Source organism: Coregonus clupeaformis, chromosome 38 (assembly GCF_020615455.1).
Source record: "Coregonus clupeaformis isolate EN_2021a chromosome 38, ASM2061545v1, whole genome shotgun sequence".
In the NCBI taxonomy this organism is placed as follows: Eukaryota; Metazoa; Chordata; class Actinopteri; order Salmoniformes; family Salmonidae; genus Coregonus; species Coregonus clupeaformis.
In genome coordinates this window covers 5,758,496-5,780,667 of record NC_059229.1, presented here as the reverse complement: position 1 = coordinate 5,780,667, position 22,172 = coordinate 5,758,496, and the positions used below count along the sequence as shown (strand labels likewise).

The 22,172-nt window shown below is 43.8% G+C and overlaps 1 protein-coding gene across 2 annotated transcripts; it reads left to right on the top strand.

Moving 5' to 3' along the window:
- Positions 1-507: 507 nt before the first annotated feature.
- On the top strand, positions 508-9,907 carry rnaseh2a (ribonuclease H2, subunit A). Of its 2 annotated transcripts, none has more exons than XM_041867338.2 (9): positions 508-587; positions 6,714-6,880; positions 7,109-7,180; positions 7,411-7,537; positions 7,664-7,751; positions 8,192-8,329; positions 8,600-8,687; positions 9,049-9,172; positions 9,417-9,907. In XM_041867338.2, the coding sequence occupies exons 2-9, from the start codon at positions 6,754-6,756 to the stop codon at positions 9,580-9,582; spliced, it is 930 nt and encodes a 309-aa protein (XP_041723272.1). In that variant the 5' UTR covers positions 508-587; positions 6,714-6,753; the 3' UTR covers positions 9,583-9,907. The 2 variants fall into 2 exon arrangements, with proteins under 2 accessions (XP_041723272.1, XP_041723273.1); XM_041867339.2 differs by lacking the exon at positions 508-587 and adding an exon at positions 619-659.
- The last annotated feature ends 12,265 nt before the right edge of the window (positions 9,908-22,172 follow it).

Genomic DNA, 22,172 nt, shown 5'->3' with positions numbered 1-22,172 from the left:
TCATTTAGCAGATGCTCTTATCCAGAGCGACTTACAGTTAGTGAGTGCATACATTTCCCATACTGGCCCCCCGTGGGAATCGAACCCATAGCCCTGGCGTTGCAAGCGCAATGCTCTACCAACTGAGCTACAGGTGTACCTACAATGGGATTTATTTTTTGTGTGAAATATTTGCTGTTCATAGGGGCTGACGCGTTCATACACACACACACACACACACACACACACACACACACACACACACACACACACACACACACACACACATACACAAAGCATCTCGTTAAACAGAGTGACATGGTTGTTGTCACTCATGTTTAAGTTTCAGGTTTTATTTGTCACACGCACAAGTACAGTGAAATGCTTAACTTGCATTTCCTTGAGTTAGACCAGTAAGATGGAAGACTGTTGCTGCCATCCTCCGAGTGTAAAGAGGTACTGCACTAAAATAATAAGCATACAACCTAGGGGAGCCAGAGGATGGGACAACATATCCCATGAAGCACTGTTCACCACATGAGGGTTACGTCAGAGATTCCGCGCCAAAATTGACTGACCACCAGACAGGAACATCAACAGCACACGGGGTGAGTTGGACTTTATGTGCGTATCTTTCCTTTTCACTTGCTAAACAGCGTGCATTATTCAACTCAACGCAAGTAAGACACTAAAATGTTGCTAACATGCTTTAAACAAACTGCTTAGCTAGACAGTTAGCTCACGACTAGCCCTAGCCCTTGATCACGACTCTCAGTCAGTTCCCTTACATTACTGGTACACCGAAGTCATTGGACGAAGCCGTATTCTGTATGGGGTGAAATAGATTTTCAGCTGTTTGAAGCTGGTGCACAAAACCGAAAGTAAAAAAACGAAACTTAAGCACCAGAAGCATAGAGACCGGAAGTAAAGGACGCAAAAACTAAACTAAAGCACGGGAAGCATAGAAATCGCAGCACATAACAGATCTACCGCCTATTAGACTTGCTTTCAATGAAAATTAAAGATCTATAACTCACATTTCTATGTGAATCTGGGCCACCCAAAAAGTTACAAAATGAAGCTTTAAAGGTGCACTATGCAGAAATCCCTCTGCCATTTTCTGGTTGCTAAAATTCTAATAGTTTGCATAGTTTCAGTTTATGTGACAACACAAGCAAGTATAGTGTAGAGAATCAATGTACCATCTAAACCGCTGGTAAATATATTTTCCATAACCAGAAATAATTTATTTTCAGCTGTTTGAAGCTGGTGTATAAAACCAAAAGTAAAAGATTAAGAAAACTAAACTTAAGAACGGGAAGCATAGAAATAGCGCACATAGAACTGATCTACAGCATACTAGACTTGCTTTCGATGAGTGACAGATCTATAACTCACATTTCTATGTGAATTTGGTTGGGTTGCCTAATAAGTAACATATTGTAGCTTTAAGAGCCACGATGCTTGGTCTGAACATTAACATGCATCGCTTGTGGTATGGTTTTGGAACCATAAGGACCTTATCTTTCTTATCAGCAAGAAATAATTTTCAAAAAACTAAAGGTTAAATTGATACACACCTTTTTATAGGGTTGGGGTTAGTGTTCCCACAAGGCCATATCGCCATGTTACAGCGCTTGTTTACTGGAAATTGATAGAAGACAAGGGTGACCACCTGTGTCAATTAGCTATCTAGCGTGCTCCGAACCCCTGTGTGCACCGCCCTATGGGACTCACGATCACGGCCGGTTGTTATACAGCCCGGGATCGAACCCGGGTCTGTAGTGATGCCTCTAGCACTGCAATGCAGTGCCTTAGACCGCTGTGCCACTCGGGAGCCCAAAGTTGTTTCTGCTGGTCGCAAAAAGCTAAATTAACATGACACAAGTGGAATTAAATGTAAAAGGCTTTGAAAATAAAAAACTGGCGGTATGCTCAGTGTTCCGTTGACATTTCAGAGATATGCTTGTTTTTGTGAGAAATCTTAGGAAAAAAAACAGGAATTTCGCATTAATATGAAAAGCGTTTACTAAAATATGAAAATACTACATGTTGTCTCAAAATCGATATCTACCATACCTCTATATTGTTTTATGTCCTCCGGATTTGAGAAGAAGGATGACTAGTTGAACGGTGAGCCTGTCAGTTGGCCTTAATTCTCTCACAGCATCCAGCCTAACTGACACAGTGCTATTTTCCAGATTTTTTACCACTTTCTTTCTGGCCTCCATTGAATTATTCACCCTAATTTTGGCCATCCTAAAAGGGTGATAACTCAATTAACTTTTGAACGGATTATGATAGACACATGAGGTTTGGACCATTGGTTTTCTTAGAGGAAAACATTATTTTACCCATTGGTCAAACGATGCGTTTTTAATTGGACACCCTAATAAGGGCCATATGTTTCGAAAGCCGTATCACAAGCGATGATTGTTGACATTTCTAAACGGTTAAACACAATGCCGGGATTGTATACTGAACAAAAATATAAACGCAGCATGCAACAATTTCAAAGACTTTATGGAGTTACAGTTCATATAAGGAATTCAGTCAATTGAAATAAATAAATTAGGCCCTAATCTATGGATTTCACATGACCGGGAATACAGAAATGCATCTGTTGGTCACAGATACCTTAACAAAAGAGGTAGGGGCGTGGATCAGAAAACCGCTGTATCTGGTGTGACCACCATTTGCCTCATGACACATCTCCTTCGCATAGAGTTGATCAGGCTGTTGATTGTGGCCTGTGGAATGTTGTCCCACTTTCTATTCAATGGCTGTGCGAAGTTGCTGGATATTGGCGTGAACTGGAACACACTGTCCTACACATCAATCCAGATCATCCCAACCAATGGGTGACATGAGGTGATGGCGGCGGATGAATGGCACGACAATGGGCCTCAGGACCTCGTCATGGTATCTCTGTGCATTAAAATTTCCAGCGATAAAATGCAATTGTGTTTGTTGTCCATATCTTATGCCTGCCCATACCATAACCCCACCATGGGGCACTCTTTTCACAACGTTGACATCAGCAAACCGCTCGCCCACACAACGCCATAAATGTGGTCTGTGGTAGTGAGGCCGGTTGGACGTACTGCCAAGTTATCGAAAACGATGTTGGCTTATGGTAGAGAAATTAACATGTACATTCTCTGGCAACAGCTTTGGTGGACATTCCTGCAGTCAGCATGCCAATTGCACACTCCCTCCAAACTTGAGACATCTGTGGCATTGTGTTGTGTGACAACTGCACATTTTAGAGTGGCCTTTTATTGTCCCCAGCACAAGGTGCACCTGTGCAATGATCATGCTGTTTAATCAGCTTCTTGATATTGCACACCTGTCAGGTGGATGGATTATCTTGGCAAAGGAGAAATGCTCACTAACAGGGATGTAAACAAATTTGTGCACAACATTTGAGAGAAATAAGATTTTTGTGGGCATGGAACATTTCTGGGATCTATTATTTCTGCTCATGAAACATGTGACCAACACTTTACATGTTGCGTTTAGATTTTTGTTCAGTATAGTTCACATGAGCCAGTCGTGCCGCTGAAAACTGTAAGGCAGAATGCCGCCTAGAGTTTTCGAGAGCTAGCTCTGGCCCAGGGCGTCGTTGGGCTGCACTCTTACTATCGGCCTGACTTTTTTAGTGACTGGCTTAAATATACTTTCGTAACTCACCAAAGTAAAGTTGTTAGAGTGCTGGGTCACGGTTGTCATTTCTCCAAAATGCTTTGTATACTGCCAGACTAGCTTAAGTCGTCGTGCATGCATTGGATTTGCACTACTACCGGCACATGCACGTGTTACTTCTACTATAATGGTTCACGGGTCAGCTGTTTGTTCACCCACACCGCCCGACTATATATGATAAAGTGAAAATCTGAGGCCCGCACCCGACCCTAACCTGCTAGTATAGAAAATGGGCTGTGGGCTACAGTCAGAGACCGCAGAACGATTTTTTGGGCCTGATTTAGATAAGCAGAAACATAGCCTATAATTTCCGACATTTTGGTAGGCTATTTGTTAGTCAACTTGTCTATAATTAGATACATGCAGCTTCTCTTCTGTCATTATGTTGCTCTAGAAGACTAAATAAACCCTTGCTCACCAGAATGTCATCTATCCATAGAATGAATGCTTCAATCTAGTTGACATCATTCAAGTTTTCTTTGTCATTTTTGCTTCTTTCACGGAGCAAAGACATTTAGGGACCGGGAGAAAATGTAATAACCCCCCAAAAAACTGGAAAGATTTTCTGTGCAAAATTTCCAAATTACATCAGTTTGACCGGTTGTAAGGAAATAGAATGCAGTGAAAATTTCAGTGTCCAGATTTCAGTTTTCATTTAACCCATCTGAACAGTACGTTCACTTGACCTGCCATAGGCCTATTGGAAGTCCCTGTCTTGTGACTGTCGAATTTGTATAGTGCCTCACAATCATCACACATACAGTGGGGGAAAAAAGTATTTAGTCAGCCACCAATTGTGCAAGTTCTCCCACTTAAAAAGATGAGAGAAGCCTGTAATTTTCATCATAGGTACACGTCAACTATGACAGACAAAATGAGGAAAAAAAATCCAGCAAATCACATTGTAGGATTTTTTATGAATTTATTTGCAAATTATGATGGAAAATAAGTATTTGGTCAATAACAAAAGTTTCTCAATACTTTGTTATATACCCTTTGTTGGCAATGACACAGGTCAAATGTTTTCTGTAAGTCTTCACAAGGTTTTCACACACTGTTGCTGGTATTTTGGCCCATTCCTCCATGCAGATCTCCTCTAGAGCAGTGATGTTTTGGGGCTGTCGCTGGGCAACACAGACTTTCAACTCCCTCCAAAGATTTTCTATGGGGTTGAGATCTGGAGACTGGCTAGGCCACTCCAGGACCTTGAAATGCTTCTTACAAAGCCACCCCTTCGTTGCCCGGGCGGTGTGTTTGGGATCATTGTCATGCTGAAAGACCCAGCCACGTTTCATCTTCAATGCCCTTGCTGATGGAAGGAGGTTTTCACTCAAAATCTCACGATACTTCCTTTACACGGATCAGTCGTCCTGGTCCCTTTGCAGAAAAACAGCCCCAAAGCATGATGTTTCCACCCCCATGCTTCACAGTAGGTATGGTGTTCTTTGGATGCAACTCAGCATTCTTTGTCCTCCAAACACGACGAGTTGAGTTTTTACCAAAAAGTTCTATTTTGGTTTCATCTGACCATATGACATTCTCCCAATCCTCTTCTGGATCATCCAAATGCACTCTAGCAAACTTCAGACGGGCCTGGACATGTACTGGCTTAAGCAGGGGGACACGTCTGGCACTGCAGGATTTGAGTCCCTGGCGGCGTAGTGTGTTAATGATGGTAGGCTTTGTTACTTTGGTCCCAGCTCTCTGCAGGTCATTCACTAGGTCCCCCCGTGTGGTTCTGGGATTTTTGCTCACCGTTCTTGTGATCATTTTGACCCCACGGGGTGAGATCTTGCGTGGAGCCCCAGATCGAGGGAGATTATCAGTGGTCTTGTATGTCTTCCATTTCCTAATAATTGCTCCCACAGTTGATTTCTTCAAACCAAGCTGCTTACCTATTGCAGATTCAGTATTCCCAGCCTGGTGCAGGTCTACAATTTTGTTTCTGGTGTCCTTTGACAGCTCTTTGGTCTTGGCCATAGTGGAGTTTGGAGTGTGACTGTTTGAGGTTGTGGACAGGTGTCTTTTATACTGATAACAAGTTCAAACAGGTGCCATTAATACAGGTAACGAGTGGAGGACAGAGGAGCCTCTTAAAGAAGAAGTTACAGGTCTGTGAGAGCCAGAAATCTTGCTTATTTGGAGGTGACCAAATACTTATTTTCCACCATAATTTGCAAATAAATTCATAAAAAATCCTACAGTGTGATTTTCTGGATTTTTTTCTTCTCAATTTGTCTGTCATAGTTGACGTGTACCTATGATGAAAATTACAGGCCTCTCTCATCTTTTTAAGTGGAAGAACTTGCACAATTGGTGGCTGACTAAATACTTTTTTCCCCCACTGTAATATAGCCGGCACTGCTATCATCCTATTTTACCACTTCACCAAATCTTTCCCAAACATTACATTTCAGGCCCTCCCTTCTCTTTATTTTCAACTCTCCTTTCGCAGCTTTTCTCTTATTGAATTAAACTCCGACATTGTCCGTTTTGCCTCCTTGGATAAATTTTTCTGCCCGTTCCTAAAAGCATTTGGTGATTGGCTGTGTAGGTTATTTGGCACGCGTACAGTTAAACCCTAGAGCTTAGGCTTATGCACTAATGCCAGATAGCCTGAAATAATGAAATAAGAAGCTCAATGTAGCCTATAGATATAAATTGCACAATTATTTTTTTAAAGGTATTGTTTTCTCTTTATTCAATCCACCTGCCACCCACGCACCCTTTCTCCACAGAACATTTAATGACCCTAAACCTGCCCCTCCCTGCGGATATAACCGTGGGGACTGCGGGTTATGAGTCATCCCGCGCATCACTATTCTACTGTTATTTCTAGCTGGCTATATCTTGTCATTGCTTGCTTACAATTTGATTGCTATTTCAGGTTTCATAATGTCAACATAGCCAGCTACCAAGACCCTTGATATGTTGCTTACAGTTGTTTAGGCTACTTATCCTGTTTACAGATCACTTGTTTACAGTGTACTTTCTCTGTACAGTTGTTTACATTTCCTGTTTGTTTACAGTTGATTATAGACTTACAAAAGCAGACAGTGGAAGGTCACCATGGATCTCGATGAGTTTGAAGCAGACAACTCGGTGAGCTGTCGCCTGGCTTCAGCGATACCCGATGTCTGCAAGACAGAAGACTGCTGTTTGGGTATCGATGAAGCCGGCAGGGGGCCTGTACTGGGTGAGTGGGTCTCAACCATGAAAATATGGGGTTTCTACCTCCTGTTCAAATGTCATGGATCACTAGTCCATGTTATCTAATCTATTTTTACATTTAGGTCATTTAGCAGATTTTTTTGGCTCCTATTCAAACGTCATGGATCACTTAGTAGATCACTGAATGTCTGTTATCTAGTTGCTTGGTCATCATTTCATGTTGCTTGCTAATATCATGCATTTGCTCCACCAGGACCCATGGTCTACGGAATATGTTTCTGTCCCATCGGCAAAAAGGAAGATCTGAAGGACTTGAAAGTGGCAGGTAAGTTCATGATGTAGGTTCATGAAAGTTAAAAAAATATATATACATAAACATTCAAGAGGAATCCACCGTTAAATAATTCATTAATTAATATCATACGTGTTCTGCAGGATGCCTGTGTGACTGTATTGTACATGTCTGTGTCTCTACTGACAAACCTTTGAGGATCAACAAAGTTGATTCATTCATCTGTTTATTGTACAATGATGTGACTGTGTCTCCTTTTCTAGACTCGAAGACATTGACAGAGGCACAGAGAGAGCATCTATTCCGCAAGCTGGACGAGGCCAAGAGCTTTGTAGGCTGGGCTCTTCAGATCCTCTCACCCAACACTATCTCTACCAGCATGCTGCAGAGGTATTTAAACACATACTGTACTACACACACACACACACACACAGACACAGAGAGAGAGAAAGACAGACAGAGAGCGAACAAGAGAACCCACACACAGATGATTCTAACTGTTCTACTCTTCCACAGGTCCAAATACAACCTGAATGCTCTCTCTCATGACGCAGCCATTGGCCTGGTACAGTTCGCCCTGGACAGTGGAGTACAGCTCAAAGAGGTACGGTACAAAGCATCTTGATTCTTGTAAACCATGCATACAAACACACCACTATCATCAATACAACATTACAAACCCTCTAAATGTCCTTTCTGCCCTACTCTTTTCTCTCACTCTGCCTTTCTATATTCCTTTTTGTCTCTCTCCCTCGTTTTCTCCCTTTCTCTCTATCATATCCACCACCCTTCCAACTATATAGACATGTTATTTTTACTCCTCATTGTTATTCACTGTGTATTTATACCTCTGGTCACTATTTCAGTTTTTCTTTATCTTAAACTCTGCATTGTTGGGAAGGGCCTGTAAGTAAGCATTTCACTGTTAGTCTACATCTGTTGTTTACGAAGCATGTGACTAATGAAATGTAATTTGAATGATTTGACCAACCTTCTATTACTACCCTGTCCCTTGTCCTCCCTCCCTCTCCCTGTGTGTGACAGGTTTTTGTGGACACGGTGGGTCCTGCAGAGAAGTACCAGGAGAAACTGTCCCAGCGGTTCCCCGGGGTGGAGGTGACCGTACGACCCAAAGCTGACTCCCTCTTCCCCATCGTCAGCGCTGCCAGTATCTGTGCCAAGGTCAGAGGTCACGCTAACTCTCTCATTTTCTCTTATAGTTTCCTCTCTTTGTCTCCTGTACCTCGACACCAGGGATCTGAAAGTACTGGAGTGAAGGGTTTTGTCCCAGATTAGCAGGATTGAGGTTGCCTGAGTGCCAGTCTGTTTGTGCTGTCATGCCAACTCCTTGTCAATTCTAGACAGCGATTGAGTTGGCAGGAGCACAAACAGACCTGGGACCAGGCTAAGAAGGAGGATCACTGGCCTAAATTATCTCTGCTGCTCCTTCAGGTGGCCAGGGACCATTCAGTAAAAGACTGGAACTTTCCAGAAGACCTAGGAGAGGTGGATGCAGACTACGGCTCTGGCTACCCCAACGGTCAGTAGGGGAACACGTTAGGGAAAATCTTCTCCCATCACACTCTTTTTAATGGCTTGACAACACTGGAACAATATATGAAGTTCATAATCTTATATTAAATCCTAGTTTAGTCAAATTTGACTCATGTTTTAGTCCTTTATTGGTAGAATTGGTTTAACACTAGAAGCGCAGAAACCATCGTTTTGACATCATATGAATTGAAATGTTGTATAACAATTTTAAAAGTCATGGCTGGAAAAGGATGGAGGTCCATCTTTTCTGTTAAATAGAAGAGTTTGTAGAAGTACAGTGTTTTAGTGCTGTAATGGTAGAATCTGTTTAAAATAAAGTAGAATGTCTTCTTGTGTGTTTCCTCCAGACCCGAAGACGAAGGCGTGGCTGCTGAAGTACCTTGACCCGGTGTTTGGCTACCCTCAGTTTGTCAGGTTCAGCTGGAGCACCACACAGACCCTGCTGGACAGCAAGGCTGTCACCGTACACTGGTGAGGAGAGATGGGGTGGAAGTGGGGGGGTGAGGGTCTGCGGTGAGAGAGGGCTACAGGTAGATGGTGAAAAGTGCTCAGTGTTTACCCTATATTGTACTCATTTATTTTACTACTATAACCCTGTTTACCCCCATACAAGTGTTTGAGGAAAGGGTAGGGGCTATAGCAATGTGAAAGCTGTATCTGTCTCTGTCTATACATTCAGTAGAACAAGTTCACATAACTATTTGTGTGTTATCAGGGATGATGATGAGGAGGATGGGGAGAAGGCTGCAGCACGTCAGAACAACACCTCCATGTTGTCCTACTTCAAGGCCGGCTCCAAGACCTCCGCCCAGCAGAGCAACACACACCAGACACACCGCTTCTTCACCGAGAGGAGACTGCAGAGCCTGGCCACACTCTGAGAGGAGGAATACACCCACCCACTGAGACATGGTGCAGGGCACACACACACTCTGTTTAACTGTCCAGTGTTTCCAGATTTCTATCAAATATGACCTGTAGTTCATTACAATATTACTGAAATAGTGTTCCTACCCAATTTTTGTTATTAAGTGTGTTAAAAAGCAGCTTTTCTGAGTTAGAATGGTGTGGGCGTACCCCAACAGCAGAAGGGTGTGAGCGTATACTGGTCATAAAAAATATGAACAGAAGTAGACCGCTGATTGGCCAGCTCATCCTCCTCAGGACGATGACATCATCCTCTATGAGGAAATAGCAAGCATTCTGTTTGAAGTGGGGTTTTTAAAGTTTTTTTTTTTTTTTTCCCTCAGATTCATGCTTTGGCCACAAATACGAGTATAGGTCAAGTCAACAACATTATTTGGGTCCGAGTTAACAATAGGAACTTTTAAAAGTTGGATTTTCACTGGACAGTTAATTAAAGATATGGAGAGGAGCACACACACACACTTGCCTGTAGATGCTGTAGAATACAAACCACATGCACACAAGATGAACAGTGCTGTGGGCACAACTGACTGAATGATGGATTGAAAAGGACTTGGAGCCCAACACTTAGGAACTTAATGAACTTTGTTGTCTTTTGAACAATAAATATATATTAATTGTTTCTGAATAATTGTCAATTTCTTTCATAGAGTTCAGGAAAGGAAATAGTGTTTAGTTCAGGTGTGTTTTTATTATTGCATTAGTGAATACTGCGCTCAGTAGGTAGTGCTCAATTTTCATATTCCCACACTGCCCCCAAGTGGTGAAAAACGTACAATTCAAGATATGTTTCACGTCAATTCTCTCCCATCCAATCTTGCTGCAGCCTTTATACTAGTTACATTTTACATTTACATTTTAGTCATTTAGCAGACGCTCTTATCCAGAGCGACTTACAGGAGCAATTAGGGTTAAGTGCCTTGCTTAAGGGCACATCGACAGATTTTTCACCTAGTCGTTATACACCTCGTATATGCCACAGATGTTCCGTAGGCACTGGAAATCACCTTTTACTGGAATAATTAGGAACTGTTCAGGAAGTCATAAAGGTAATACATTGTATAAGCATAAGTAGAAAACTCCCATCAACAGCTATTATGACCCTGCCTACTATTATTCTAATGCCTTATTCTCAGTGACAGACTTAAGACACGTAGTAAATAGGCCTACAGTTATCATGCAAAATGCATATTAATACAAGATATATTATACTGAGTTTCCCTGAGAAAATACCTGTGATATTGGCATAGAGTAAATAAAGTGACAGTTGTGTAAGAATCATTTATACACAATAGATTAGATCCACAAGTCTGACTATTGTCTTGTTAACCAAATGTGGCATTGCATCAAGTGTCCGCTGGTAATTTCTGAATCTCTGAACTCAACTCGTACAGTCTTGGGCATCCTCTGTTGTTGACATGGCAACCGGGTTTACATCAAATTCCATCTTCTGTTTTCCCCCTGGGAGTTGAGTGTGACTCGGGTAAATTGAAATTCCCTGCTTCTCACCAATTTTCTACCAGGCTTTATTCAGCAGACACTAGTCAACACAGGTGACTATAGGTATGACCAAAATACACACTATAACAAGGTAGCATAAGTGTTTAGCTACGTATCTAAGGCGTTAGCCAGCCTATCCATTGTCCTTTAGCCGTCATTGTCCTTCTGCCTGGAATCCACTATCTTCTTCCCCATGTTCATAGCCACGGTGGACACAGCGAAGGAGGAGAGGATGATGATGGATGTGCCTACGAACTGGGTGGAGGCCCCTCTGGGGGCTACCCTCATGGCCCTCCTGGGGAGGGAGTCAGGGTCTGCAGCCTGGGCCACCATGGTCTGGGCAATGGGCTCCATGGATCTCTCTGGTGGTCTGGTAGAGGCTGGAGCTCAGAGACTTCTGGGACTGATGGTTAAGTCCTCTTGCCCCACAAAGAGAGCTGCTTCTGGGGCTGGGTCTCTCTTTGGTCCAGTGGAGCTCAGACAAACATCCGGGGACTGGAGGAGGCTAGATCCACTTGCCGACTTCGAGAGCTGCTTCTGCGGCTGGCGTTCAACAGTCACTGCCTGGATCTTTCATCCAGAGACTGAAGGCTAGATCCACCGGCCCACTTCGAGAGCTGTTTCTGGGCCTGGGAACTCAACACTCACTGCCTCTTCTGGAAGCCTCAAATCAGGTAAACATCCAGTCTACAGTCCACACAGTAAGTTATGTCCCAGTTTAGGTCTTGATCCCTCTAGTCACTCATGTCTGCCTTTTATAACCTCCCTAGCCTGTTCCCATGGAGCTCTACCTCAAATCCCTCTGAGTTAGTCCTGTCTGTGTCCGACTGCGTCAATGGGATTGTAAATAGATTAGGACAATTGGCTGAGACTGGGGGTGGGGCTAAGCTTTATGAGTATACCAGCACCAGCGGCCAAAGTCACTCAATGGGTTTAATAGTATTAGAAGAACCCCTGCTGTGCCAAACAGGAGGAGGTGAATGGAGACGATCAGAGGATACCATTTCCTTCTGTTGCTGTGGGTGTTTGTGTGTTATGTTGTCCACTGTATTAACGCCAGGAAGACCACCTGGCGTCTCGATCCAGTATCCTCCTGACCTAACCTCTGGTAGAGACGCCAGAGGGTATTCTACAAAGCAGGTTCAATGAGTTAGCCAGCTAACTTCAATGAACAACCATTAATAACTATTGATGTTCTGGGTCATTAAGAAAGCTAAATGTAGACATGTGTTTTTGGTTGTTGAGTCAGTTAGACCATGCCCATTCTAAGCTTATCTTTAAAATAAATAAAAACAATACAAAATATTTAGGCAAGATAGCTGGCTAAGTTATTGATCCTGCTTTGTAGTATACCCCTCTGGTGGTCCTCCTGGGGTTTATACAGTGGACAACATAACACTAACACCCACAGCAAAGGAGAGAAGGAAATGGTGCAGGTCAGGTCAAGAGAGTAGGCTACCTAGCCATCCAAAAGAGGGGCATTATCAGTGGAGGCTGAAGGGTTAGAAGGATTACTTTATCCTATCCCAGGTGTTCCTTAAAGAGGTGGGGTTTCAAATGTCTCCGGAAGGTGGTGAGTGACTCCGCTGTCCTGGCGTCGTGAGGGAGCTTGTTCCACCATTGGGGTGCCAGAGCAGCGAACAGTTTTGACTGGGCTGAGCGGGAACTGTGCTTCAGCAGAGGTAGGGGAGCCAGCAGGCCAGAGGTGGATGAACGCAATGCCCTCGTTTGGGTGTAGGGACTGATCAGAGCCTGAAGGTACGGAGGTGCCGTTCCCCTCACAGCTCCGTAGGCAAGCACCATGGTATTGTAGCAGATGCGAGCTTCAACTGGAAGCGGAGGAGCGGGGTGACGTGAGAGAACTTGGGAAGGTTGAACACCAGACGGGCTGCGGCATTCTGGATGAGTTGTAGGGGTTTAATGGCACAGGCAGGGAGCCCAGCCAACAGCGAGTTGCAGTAATCCAGACGGGAGATGACAAGTGCCTGGATTAGGACCTGTGCCGCTTCCTGTGTAAGGCAGGGTCGTACTCTCCGAATGTTGTAGAGCATGAACCTACAGGATCGGGTCACCGCCTTGATGTTAGCGGAGAACGACAGGGTGTTGTCCAGGGTCACGCCAAGGCTCTTCGCACTCTGGGAGGAGGACACAACGGAGTTGTCAACCGTGATGACGAGGTCATGGAACGGGCAGTCCTTCCCCGGGAGGAAGAGCAGCTCCGTCTTGCCAAGGTTCAGCTTGAGGTGGTGATCCGTCATCCACACTGATATGTCTGCCAGACATGCAGAGATGCAATTCGCCACCTGGTTATCAGAAGGGGGAAAGGAGAAGATTAGTTGTGTGTCGTCTGCACAATAATACATCGCCATTCAGGTGGTGTCCATAGAAGATGTGTTAGGATTCAAGTGATGTTTAAAGGATTGTGAATAACAGGCTAAATCTGACCACTGATGCATAGGCCTATGTTTAAACTCCCTTTATGACACCACCCTGGAGACAGGATCAAATAGTATGAGTAGGACAACACTGATGACACAGAAGCTATGAATGTGATAAATGATCAGACGAGATTAAGAGATGAGTAATGCACTATTCAGAGGGGTTGGGTTAAATGCGGACGACACATTTCAGTTGAATGCATTCAGTTGTACAACTGACTAGATATCCCCCTTTCCCTTATATGGGATATAGGGTGCCATTTCAGACACACCATAGAGTATCTGATTTCTCCATATTTTCTTGAGGCTTGTGTCCATGGCATGCACGTCATATCCAATTCATCATTGGCCACCATGGTAATCTATTGGTTCAGATGGTATAGAGGAGAGGGAACATTTCCAGTTAGTTACATATGCCTAGGCTAGTATCAATACATGAACTCTGGAGTCAGATCAGGTGATGCCCAGTTCAAAAGAATAGAGATGAGTTACATAGATCTCAAGTGATGGCTCAGGTATTGTATAGTTGGCCAAAGATGAGGTCAAAGAACACCCAGAGTCCCGGGTTAAGAGATGTTGACATTAGTAGACATTCCAAGTGATTCTGTTTCAAGGAGCACCTGGTTCACACTGACTCAGGCAAAGGATCTGGAAGACATGGATCTATCTGCTTAAATCCTGCTATTAGATCTCCTATCTAGGACATGTTGTAGTGTCAATTAATTGACTTTTCAAAGAGCCCTGATATCCTTATCCTTGCCATCCAAAAGATGGTGAGGAGAGAGGAGGCGAGGAGAGAGGAGGCGAGGAGAGAGGACGCAATACAATATTTTTGCTGTCCTAGCGGTTAATGCTGCGGAACCCGACACACATGTACAGCCTAGTGCTACCAGAGTCAGCATGGGTTCGAATCTGACCCATGCCCTTCTGACTTGCAAACTCTCCCACCTTTCCTGTCTCCTCTTCACTATATCAAAACATACATAAAACCCTTATATAATATACATTTCAAGAAAATACTTTTGATTTGATTTTCATTTGAGAGTCACCTCATGATAATATCTTGTGGACAGACCACGTAACATCTAACTGGCGCAGTTACGCGAAATTTAAATCTTGGATTTCCGAGAGTAATAACCCCATGGTCTCAGTTTTATTACAGTAACACCCCTCTACCACAGGGTGCTGCTGTTGCACTGTAGTGAACGTGTATTGTGTGTAAGCCACCTTGTGTGACACCCTAATACAGTAATCATGGGTGGATGATATAGACATCAATAAAGCCCAGTGGGTTATGGTGACATGCTGTTAGACACTGCTCCTGTGATGTTCTGAAGTCTTGGAGGGAGGAAGAGAGAGAGAGAGACGGAGGGAGGAAGGAAGAGGGAGAGAGAAATTAAAGTGTATTATGGTATCAGGCTGTGTACAAAAGGACACCTTCGCATGCAGTCACAGTCAGAGATGAGGGGAGGGGGTGGAGTAGTACGAGTCTTTAGCACAGCCAGGTACTACAACAGATGTCACAGCCATGTAGAGGCCTACAACAGATGTCACAGCCAGGTTGAGGCCTACAACAGATGTCACAGCCAGGTTGAGGCCTACAACAGATGTCACAGCCAGGTTGAGGCCTACAACATGTCACAACTGGAGACAAATGACTGGAGACAAATTGCTAATTTCTTCATTACATTTTCAGTTCATCATTTCCCCACATGTCAGACGGACTACAATACTGACAATAAATCCGCCTCACTCTCAGAGACAAAAGTAGCACTGCAAGGTTTTACACTGTCAAATGTGAGAAATAATAACCTTTTTAATAAAGAATTGTACAAATGATACATTTGTGACACAAATACTTAAAAATATACAGTACCAGTCAAAAGTTTGGACACACTTACTCATTCAAGGGTTTTTCTTAATTTTTACAATTTTCTACATTGTAGAATAATAGTGAAGACATCAAAACTATGAAATAACACATATGGAATCATGTAGTAACCAAAAAAGTGTTGGTTGAGCTGGTTGAGAGAATGCCAAGAGTTTGCAAAGCTGTCATCAAGGCAAAGGGTGGCTATTTGAAGAATCTCAAATATAAAATATATTTTGATTTGTTTAACACTTTTTTGGTTACTACATGATTCCATATGTGTTATTTCATAGTTTTGATGTCTTCACTATTATTCTATAATGTAAATAATTGTAAAAATTAAGAAAAACCATTGAATGAGTTGGTGTGTCTAAACCTTTGACTGGTACTGTATATACACTACATGACCAAAAGTATGTGGACATCTGCTCATCGAACATCTCATTCCAAAATGATGGGCATTAATATGGAGTTGGTCCCCCCTTTGCTGCTATATCAGATTCCACTATTCTGGGAAGGCTTTCCACTAGATGTTGGAACATTGCTGTGGGGACTTGCTTCCATTCAGCCACAAGAGTATAAGTGTGGTCGGGCACTGATGTTGGGCGATTAGGCCTGGCTCGCAGTCGGCATTCCAATTCATCCCAAAGGTGTTCGATAGGGTTGAGGTCAGGGCTCTGTGCAGTCCAGTCAAGTTCTTCCACACCGATCTTGACAAACCATTTCTGTATGGACCTCGCTTTGTGCACGGGGCCATTGTCATGTTGAAACAGGAAAGGTCCTTTCCCAAACTGTCGCCACAAAGTTGGAAGCACAGAATCGTCATGAATGTCATTGTATGCTGTAGCGTTAAGATTTCCCTTCACTGGAACTAAGGGGCCTAACCCGAATCATGAAAAACAGCCACAGACCATTATTCCTCCTCCACCAAACTTTACAGAGGGCACTATGCATTTGGGAAGGTAGTGTTCTCCTGGCATCTGCAAAACCCAGATTAGTCTGACCGACTACCAGATGGTGAAGCGTGATTCATTACTCCAGAGAACGCATTTCCACTGCTCCAGAGTCCAATGGCGGCAAGCTTTACACCACTCCAGCCGACGCTTGGCATTGCGCATGGTGATCTTAGGCTTGTGTGCGGCTGCTCGGCCATGGAAACCCATTTCATGAAGCTCCCAACGAACAGTTCTTATGCTGATGTTACTTCCAGAGGCAGTTTGGAACTCAGTAGTGAGCGTTGCAACCGAGGACAGAAGATTTGTACGCGCTACGCGCTTCAGCACTTGGCGGTCCCGTTCTGTGAGCTTTTGTGGCCTACCACTTCACGGCTGAGCCATTGTTGCTCCTAGACGTTTCCACTTCACAATAACAGCACTTACAGTTGACCGGAGCTCTAGACGAACTGACTAGTTGGAAAGGTGGCATGCTGTGACGGTGCCACATTGAAAGTCACTGAGCTCTTCAGTAAGGCCATTCTACTGCCAATGTTTGTCTATGGAAATTGCATGGCTGTGTGTTCGATTTTATACACCTGTCAACAACGGGTGTGGCTGAAAAACCCGAGTCCACTAATTTGAAGGGGTGTCCACATACTTTTGTATATGTAGTGTATTTAAACATTTATCGATACAGTAATATGAGATCTGGGTTCTGTTCAAAAGTAGTGCACTATATAGAGAATAGGATGCCATTTGGGACAATACCTAAGTCTAACCAAACACTATAGCATGAGGCTAGATTTATGATGGGTTGAATGTTTATGTTAAATATACTGCGAAACAATGGATATATAGAGTTTTGCAACAAAACCCATTTTAATACACATCTGAAACCTATTCATTTAAAATCTGAGAATAGTAATATTTTACACACAAATAATGTTACCCATAAGCATTCATTTCTGATGAAAAAACACAAATGGGAAACATTTGTGTAAATAGTGTTTTGGAAATAAACTCTTCAAATCTACCTTTCCATTCTAGTCCAAATCCAATCCTCTTCCATCCTCTCCTCTATTTTTGTGTCTGATTCACTGATTGTCTCCTTGTCTCTGCAATGATATGATAGGTCAGAGCATTATGGCAGATGCCAACTATGCCACCTGCTTTTGCTCTCTCTCTCTCTCTCTCTCTCGCTCTCTCTCTCTTTCTCTCTCTCTCTCTCTCTCTCTCTCTCTCTCTCTCTCTCTGTCTGTCTGTCTGTCTGTCTGTCTGTCTGTCTGTCTGTCTGTCTGTCTGTCTGTCTGTCTGTCTGTCTGTCTGTCTGTCTGTCTGCCTGTCTGTCTGTATCTCCCCTCATCTCTCTTTCCCTCTCTTCCCCCCCCCCCTAGTCTATGGACTCTGACTGATGATGGTTCTCCCATGGGACTTGTAGTCTGCTGGTATTTTATTTAGTGCCTCTTCTCTTCTCCCAGGCTTTTAGCAAGGCTGTAGTCCGTGACCCACTTCCACACAGGGAAGAAGAGGACTGTGTGTGTGTCTGTGTGTGTGTGCCTGAGAATTTTCATGCACTGCAGGAAATGCAAACTTATAGTGTATTCAAGGCTTCTAAAATGTGTAATTTCCACTTTCAAATGGCAGACTTGATTTGCCCTAACGAAAAATGTATCAACCCCTACAAAAACATGTCCATTAATTATAATACACATAATAATTCACATTTCCTGTTGCTGCAGTATTATTTTCCTGCTGTAGCAAACTGGCTCAAATTAAGATCCTACATCTTAGCTCTCTCGAATAACACCTGTGATTGCTTTATGCCTCTCTCTCATGTCAATATGCCTTGCCTATTGCTGTTCCAGTTAGTTCTTATTATACAATTTCACTGTAGAGCCCCAAGTCCCTCTCAAACTGCCTCAAATAGCTCCTTTGTTCCACCCCCCATACACGCGGAGACCAGCTCAATCGGTGCCTCCAGTGATGCTATCTCTTTCATTGTTACCCAACGCTTAGGTTTACCTCCACTGTACTCATATCCTTCCATATCCTTGTCTGTACATAATGCCCTGAATCTATTCTACAACGCCTGGAAATCTTTTTTCTCTGTACCCAACGCACTAGAAGACCAGTTCTTAAAGCCTTTAGCCGTATCCTTATTCTATTCCTCCTCTGTTCCTCTGGTGATGTAGAGGTTAACCCAGGCCCTGCAGCCCCCAGTATCACTCCTACTCCCCAGGCGCTATCATTTGTTGACTTCTGTAACCGTAAAAGCCTTGGCTTTTTGCATGTTAACATCAGAAGCCTCCTTCCTAAGTTTGAGTTATTCACTGCATTAGCACACTCCGCCAACCCTGATGTTCTAGCAGTGTCTGAATCCTGGCTTAGGAAGGCCACCAAAAATTCAGAAATGTCCATCCACAACTACAACATTTTCCGTCTAGATAGAACTGCCAAAGGGGGTGGAGTTGCAATCTACTGTAGAGATAGACTGCAGAGCTCTATTATACTATCCAGGTCTGTGCCCAAACAGTTTGAGCTCCTACTTCTAAAAATCCACCTTTCCAGAAATAAGTCTCTCACTGTTGCCGCTTGCTACAGACCCCCCTCAGCCTATCCTCAGAGTTCGTACTGCTTGGTGACCTAAACTGGGATATGCTTAACACCCCGGCCATCCTACAATCCAAACTAGATGCCCTCAATCTCACACAAATGATCAAGGAACCTACCAGGTACAACCCTAAATCCGTAAACATGGGCACCCTCATAGATATCATCCTGACTAACTTACCCTCTAAATACACCTCCACTGTCTTCAACCAGGATCTCAGCGATCACTGCCTTATTGCCTGCGTCCGTAATGGGTCCGCGGTCAAACGACCACCCCTCATCACTGTCAAACACTCCCTAAAACACTTTAGCGAGCAGGCCTTCCTAATTGACCTGGCCCCGGTATCCTGGATGAATATCGATCTCATTCCGTCAGTAGAGGATGCCTGGTTGTTCTTTAAAAGTGCTTTCCTCTCTATCTTAAATAAGCATGCCCCATTCAAAAAATTCAGAACTAAGAACAGATATAGCCCCTGGTTCTCCTCAGACTTGACTGCCCTTGACCAGCATAAAATATTTTTTTGTCTAACTGCATTAGCATCGAATAGCCCCCGCAATATGCAACTTTTCAGGGAAGTTAGGAACCAATATACACAAGCAGTTAGGAAAGCAAAGGCTAGCTTTTTCAAACAAATGTGCATCCTGTAGCACTAACTCCAAAATGTTTTGGGACACTGTAAAGTTCATGGAGAATAAGAGCACCTCCTCCCAGCTGCCCACTGCACTGAGGCTAGGAAACACTATCACCACCGATAAATCTACAATAATCGAGAATTTCAACAAGCATTTTGCTACGGCTGGCCATGCTTTCCACCTGGCTACCACTACCCCGGCCACCAGCTCTGCACCCTCCGCTGCAACTTGCCCATGCCCCCCCCCCAATTTTCCTTCACACAAATTCAGACAGCTGATGTTCTGAAAGAGCTGCAAAATCTGTACCCCTACAAATCATCTGGCCTAGACAATCTGGACCCTTTCTTTCTAAAATTAGCAGCCGAAATTGTCGCAACCCCTATTACTAGCCTGTTCAACCTCTCTTTCGTAATGTCTGAGATCCCCAGAGATTGGAAAGCTGCCGCGGTCATCCCCCTCTTCAAAGGGGGTGACACTCTAGATCCAAACTGTTACAGACCTATATAATAATAATATGCCATTTAGCAGACGCTTTAATCCAAAGCGACTTACAGTCATGTGTGCATACATTTTTACGAATGGGTGGTCCCGGGGATCGAACCCACTACCCTGGCGTTACAAGCGCCATGCTCTACCAATTGAGCTACAGAGGACCAATTGAGCTACAGATGACCATCCTGCCCTGCCTCCATCCTGCCCTGCCTTTTGAAAGTTTTTGAAAGCCAAGTTAACAAACAGATCACCGACCATTTCAAATCCCACCGTACCTTCTCCGCTATGCAATCCAGTTTCCGAGCTGGTCATGGGTGCACCTCAGCCACGCTCAAGGTCCTAAACGATATTATAACAGCGATCGATAATAGACAGTACTGTGCAGCCGTCTTCATCGACCTGGCCAAGGTTTTCGACTCTGTCAACCACCGCATTCTTATTGACAGACTAAATAGCCTTGGTTTCTCAAATGACTGCCTCGCCTTGTTCACCAACTACTTCTCAGATAGAGGTCAATGTGTCAAATCGGAGGGCCTGTTGTCTGGACCTATGGCAGTCTCTATGGGGGTGCCACAGGGTTTAATTATTGGGCCAACTCTTTTCTCTGTGTATATCAATGATGTCGCTCTTGCTGCTGGTGACTCTCAGATCCACCTCTACGCAGACGACACCATTTTGTATACATTTTTTTTTTAAATTGTGTTATTTATTTTATATATATTTTTTTGTCATTTAGCAGACGCTCTTATCCAGAGCGACTTACAGTTAGTGAGTGCATACATTATTTTTCATTTTTCATACTGGCCCCCCGTGTGAATCGAACCCACAACTGAGCTATATCCCTGCCGGCCAATCCCTCCCCTACCCTGGACGACGCTGGGCCAATTGTACGCCGCCCCATGGGTCTCCCGGTCTCGGCCGGCTACGACATCTGGCCCTTCATTGGACAATGTGTTAACAAACCTCCAAACGAGCTTCAATGCCATACAACACTCCTTCCGTTGCCTCCAACTGCTCTTAAACACTAGTAAAACTAAATGCATGCTCTTCAATCGAACGCTGCTGGCACCCGCCCACCCGACTAGAATCACTACTCTCGGAGGGTCTGACCTAGAGTATGTGGACAACTACAAATACCTAGGTGTCTGGTTAGACTGTAAACTATCCTTCCAGACTCACATTAAGCATCTCCAATCCAAAGTTAAATCTTCCTATTTCGCAACAAAGCCTCCTTCAGTCATGCTGCCAAACATGCCCTTGTTAAACTGACGATCCTACCGATCCTTGACTTCGGCGATGTCATTTACAAAATAGCCTCCAACATTCTACTCAGCAAATTGGATGTAGTCTATCACAGTGCCATCCGTTTTGTCACCAAAGCCCCATATACTACCCACCACTGTGACCTGTACGCTCTTGTTGGCTGGTCCTCACTACATATTCGTCGCCAAACCCACTGGCTCCAGGTCATCTATAAATCACTGCCAGGCAAATCCCTGCCTTATCTTAGCTCATTGGTCACCATAGTAACACCCACCCTTAGTATGCGCTCCTGCAGGTATATCTCACTGGTCATCCCCAAAGTCAACACCTCCTTTGGCCGCAATTCCTTCCAGTTCTCTGCTGCCATTGACTGGAACGAATTGCAAAAATCTCTGAAGCTGGAGACTCTTATCTCCCTCACTAACTTTAAGCATCAGTTGTCAGAGCACCTTACCGATCACTGCATCTGTACATAGCCCATCTGAAATTAGCCCACCCAACTACCTCATCCCCATATTGTTATTTATTTTGCTCATTTGCACCCCAGTATCTCTATTTGCACATCATCTCTTGCACATCTATCATTCCAGTGTTAATACTAAATTGTAATTATTTTGCACTATGGCCTATTTATTGCCTTACCTCCATAACTTGCTACATTTGCACACACTGTATATATATGTTCTGTTGTATTTTTGACTTTATGTTTTGTTTTACCCCTGTGTTGTTGTTTTTATCGCACTGCTTTGCTTTATCTTGGCCAGGTCGCAGTTGTAAATGAGAACTTGTTCTCAACTGGCTTA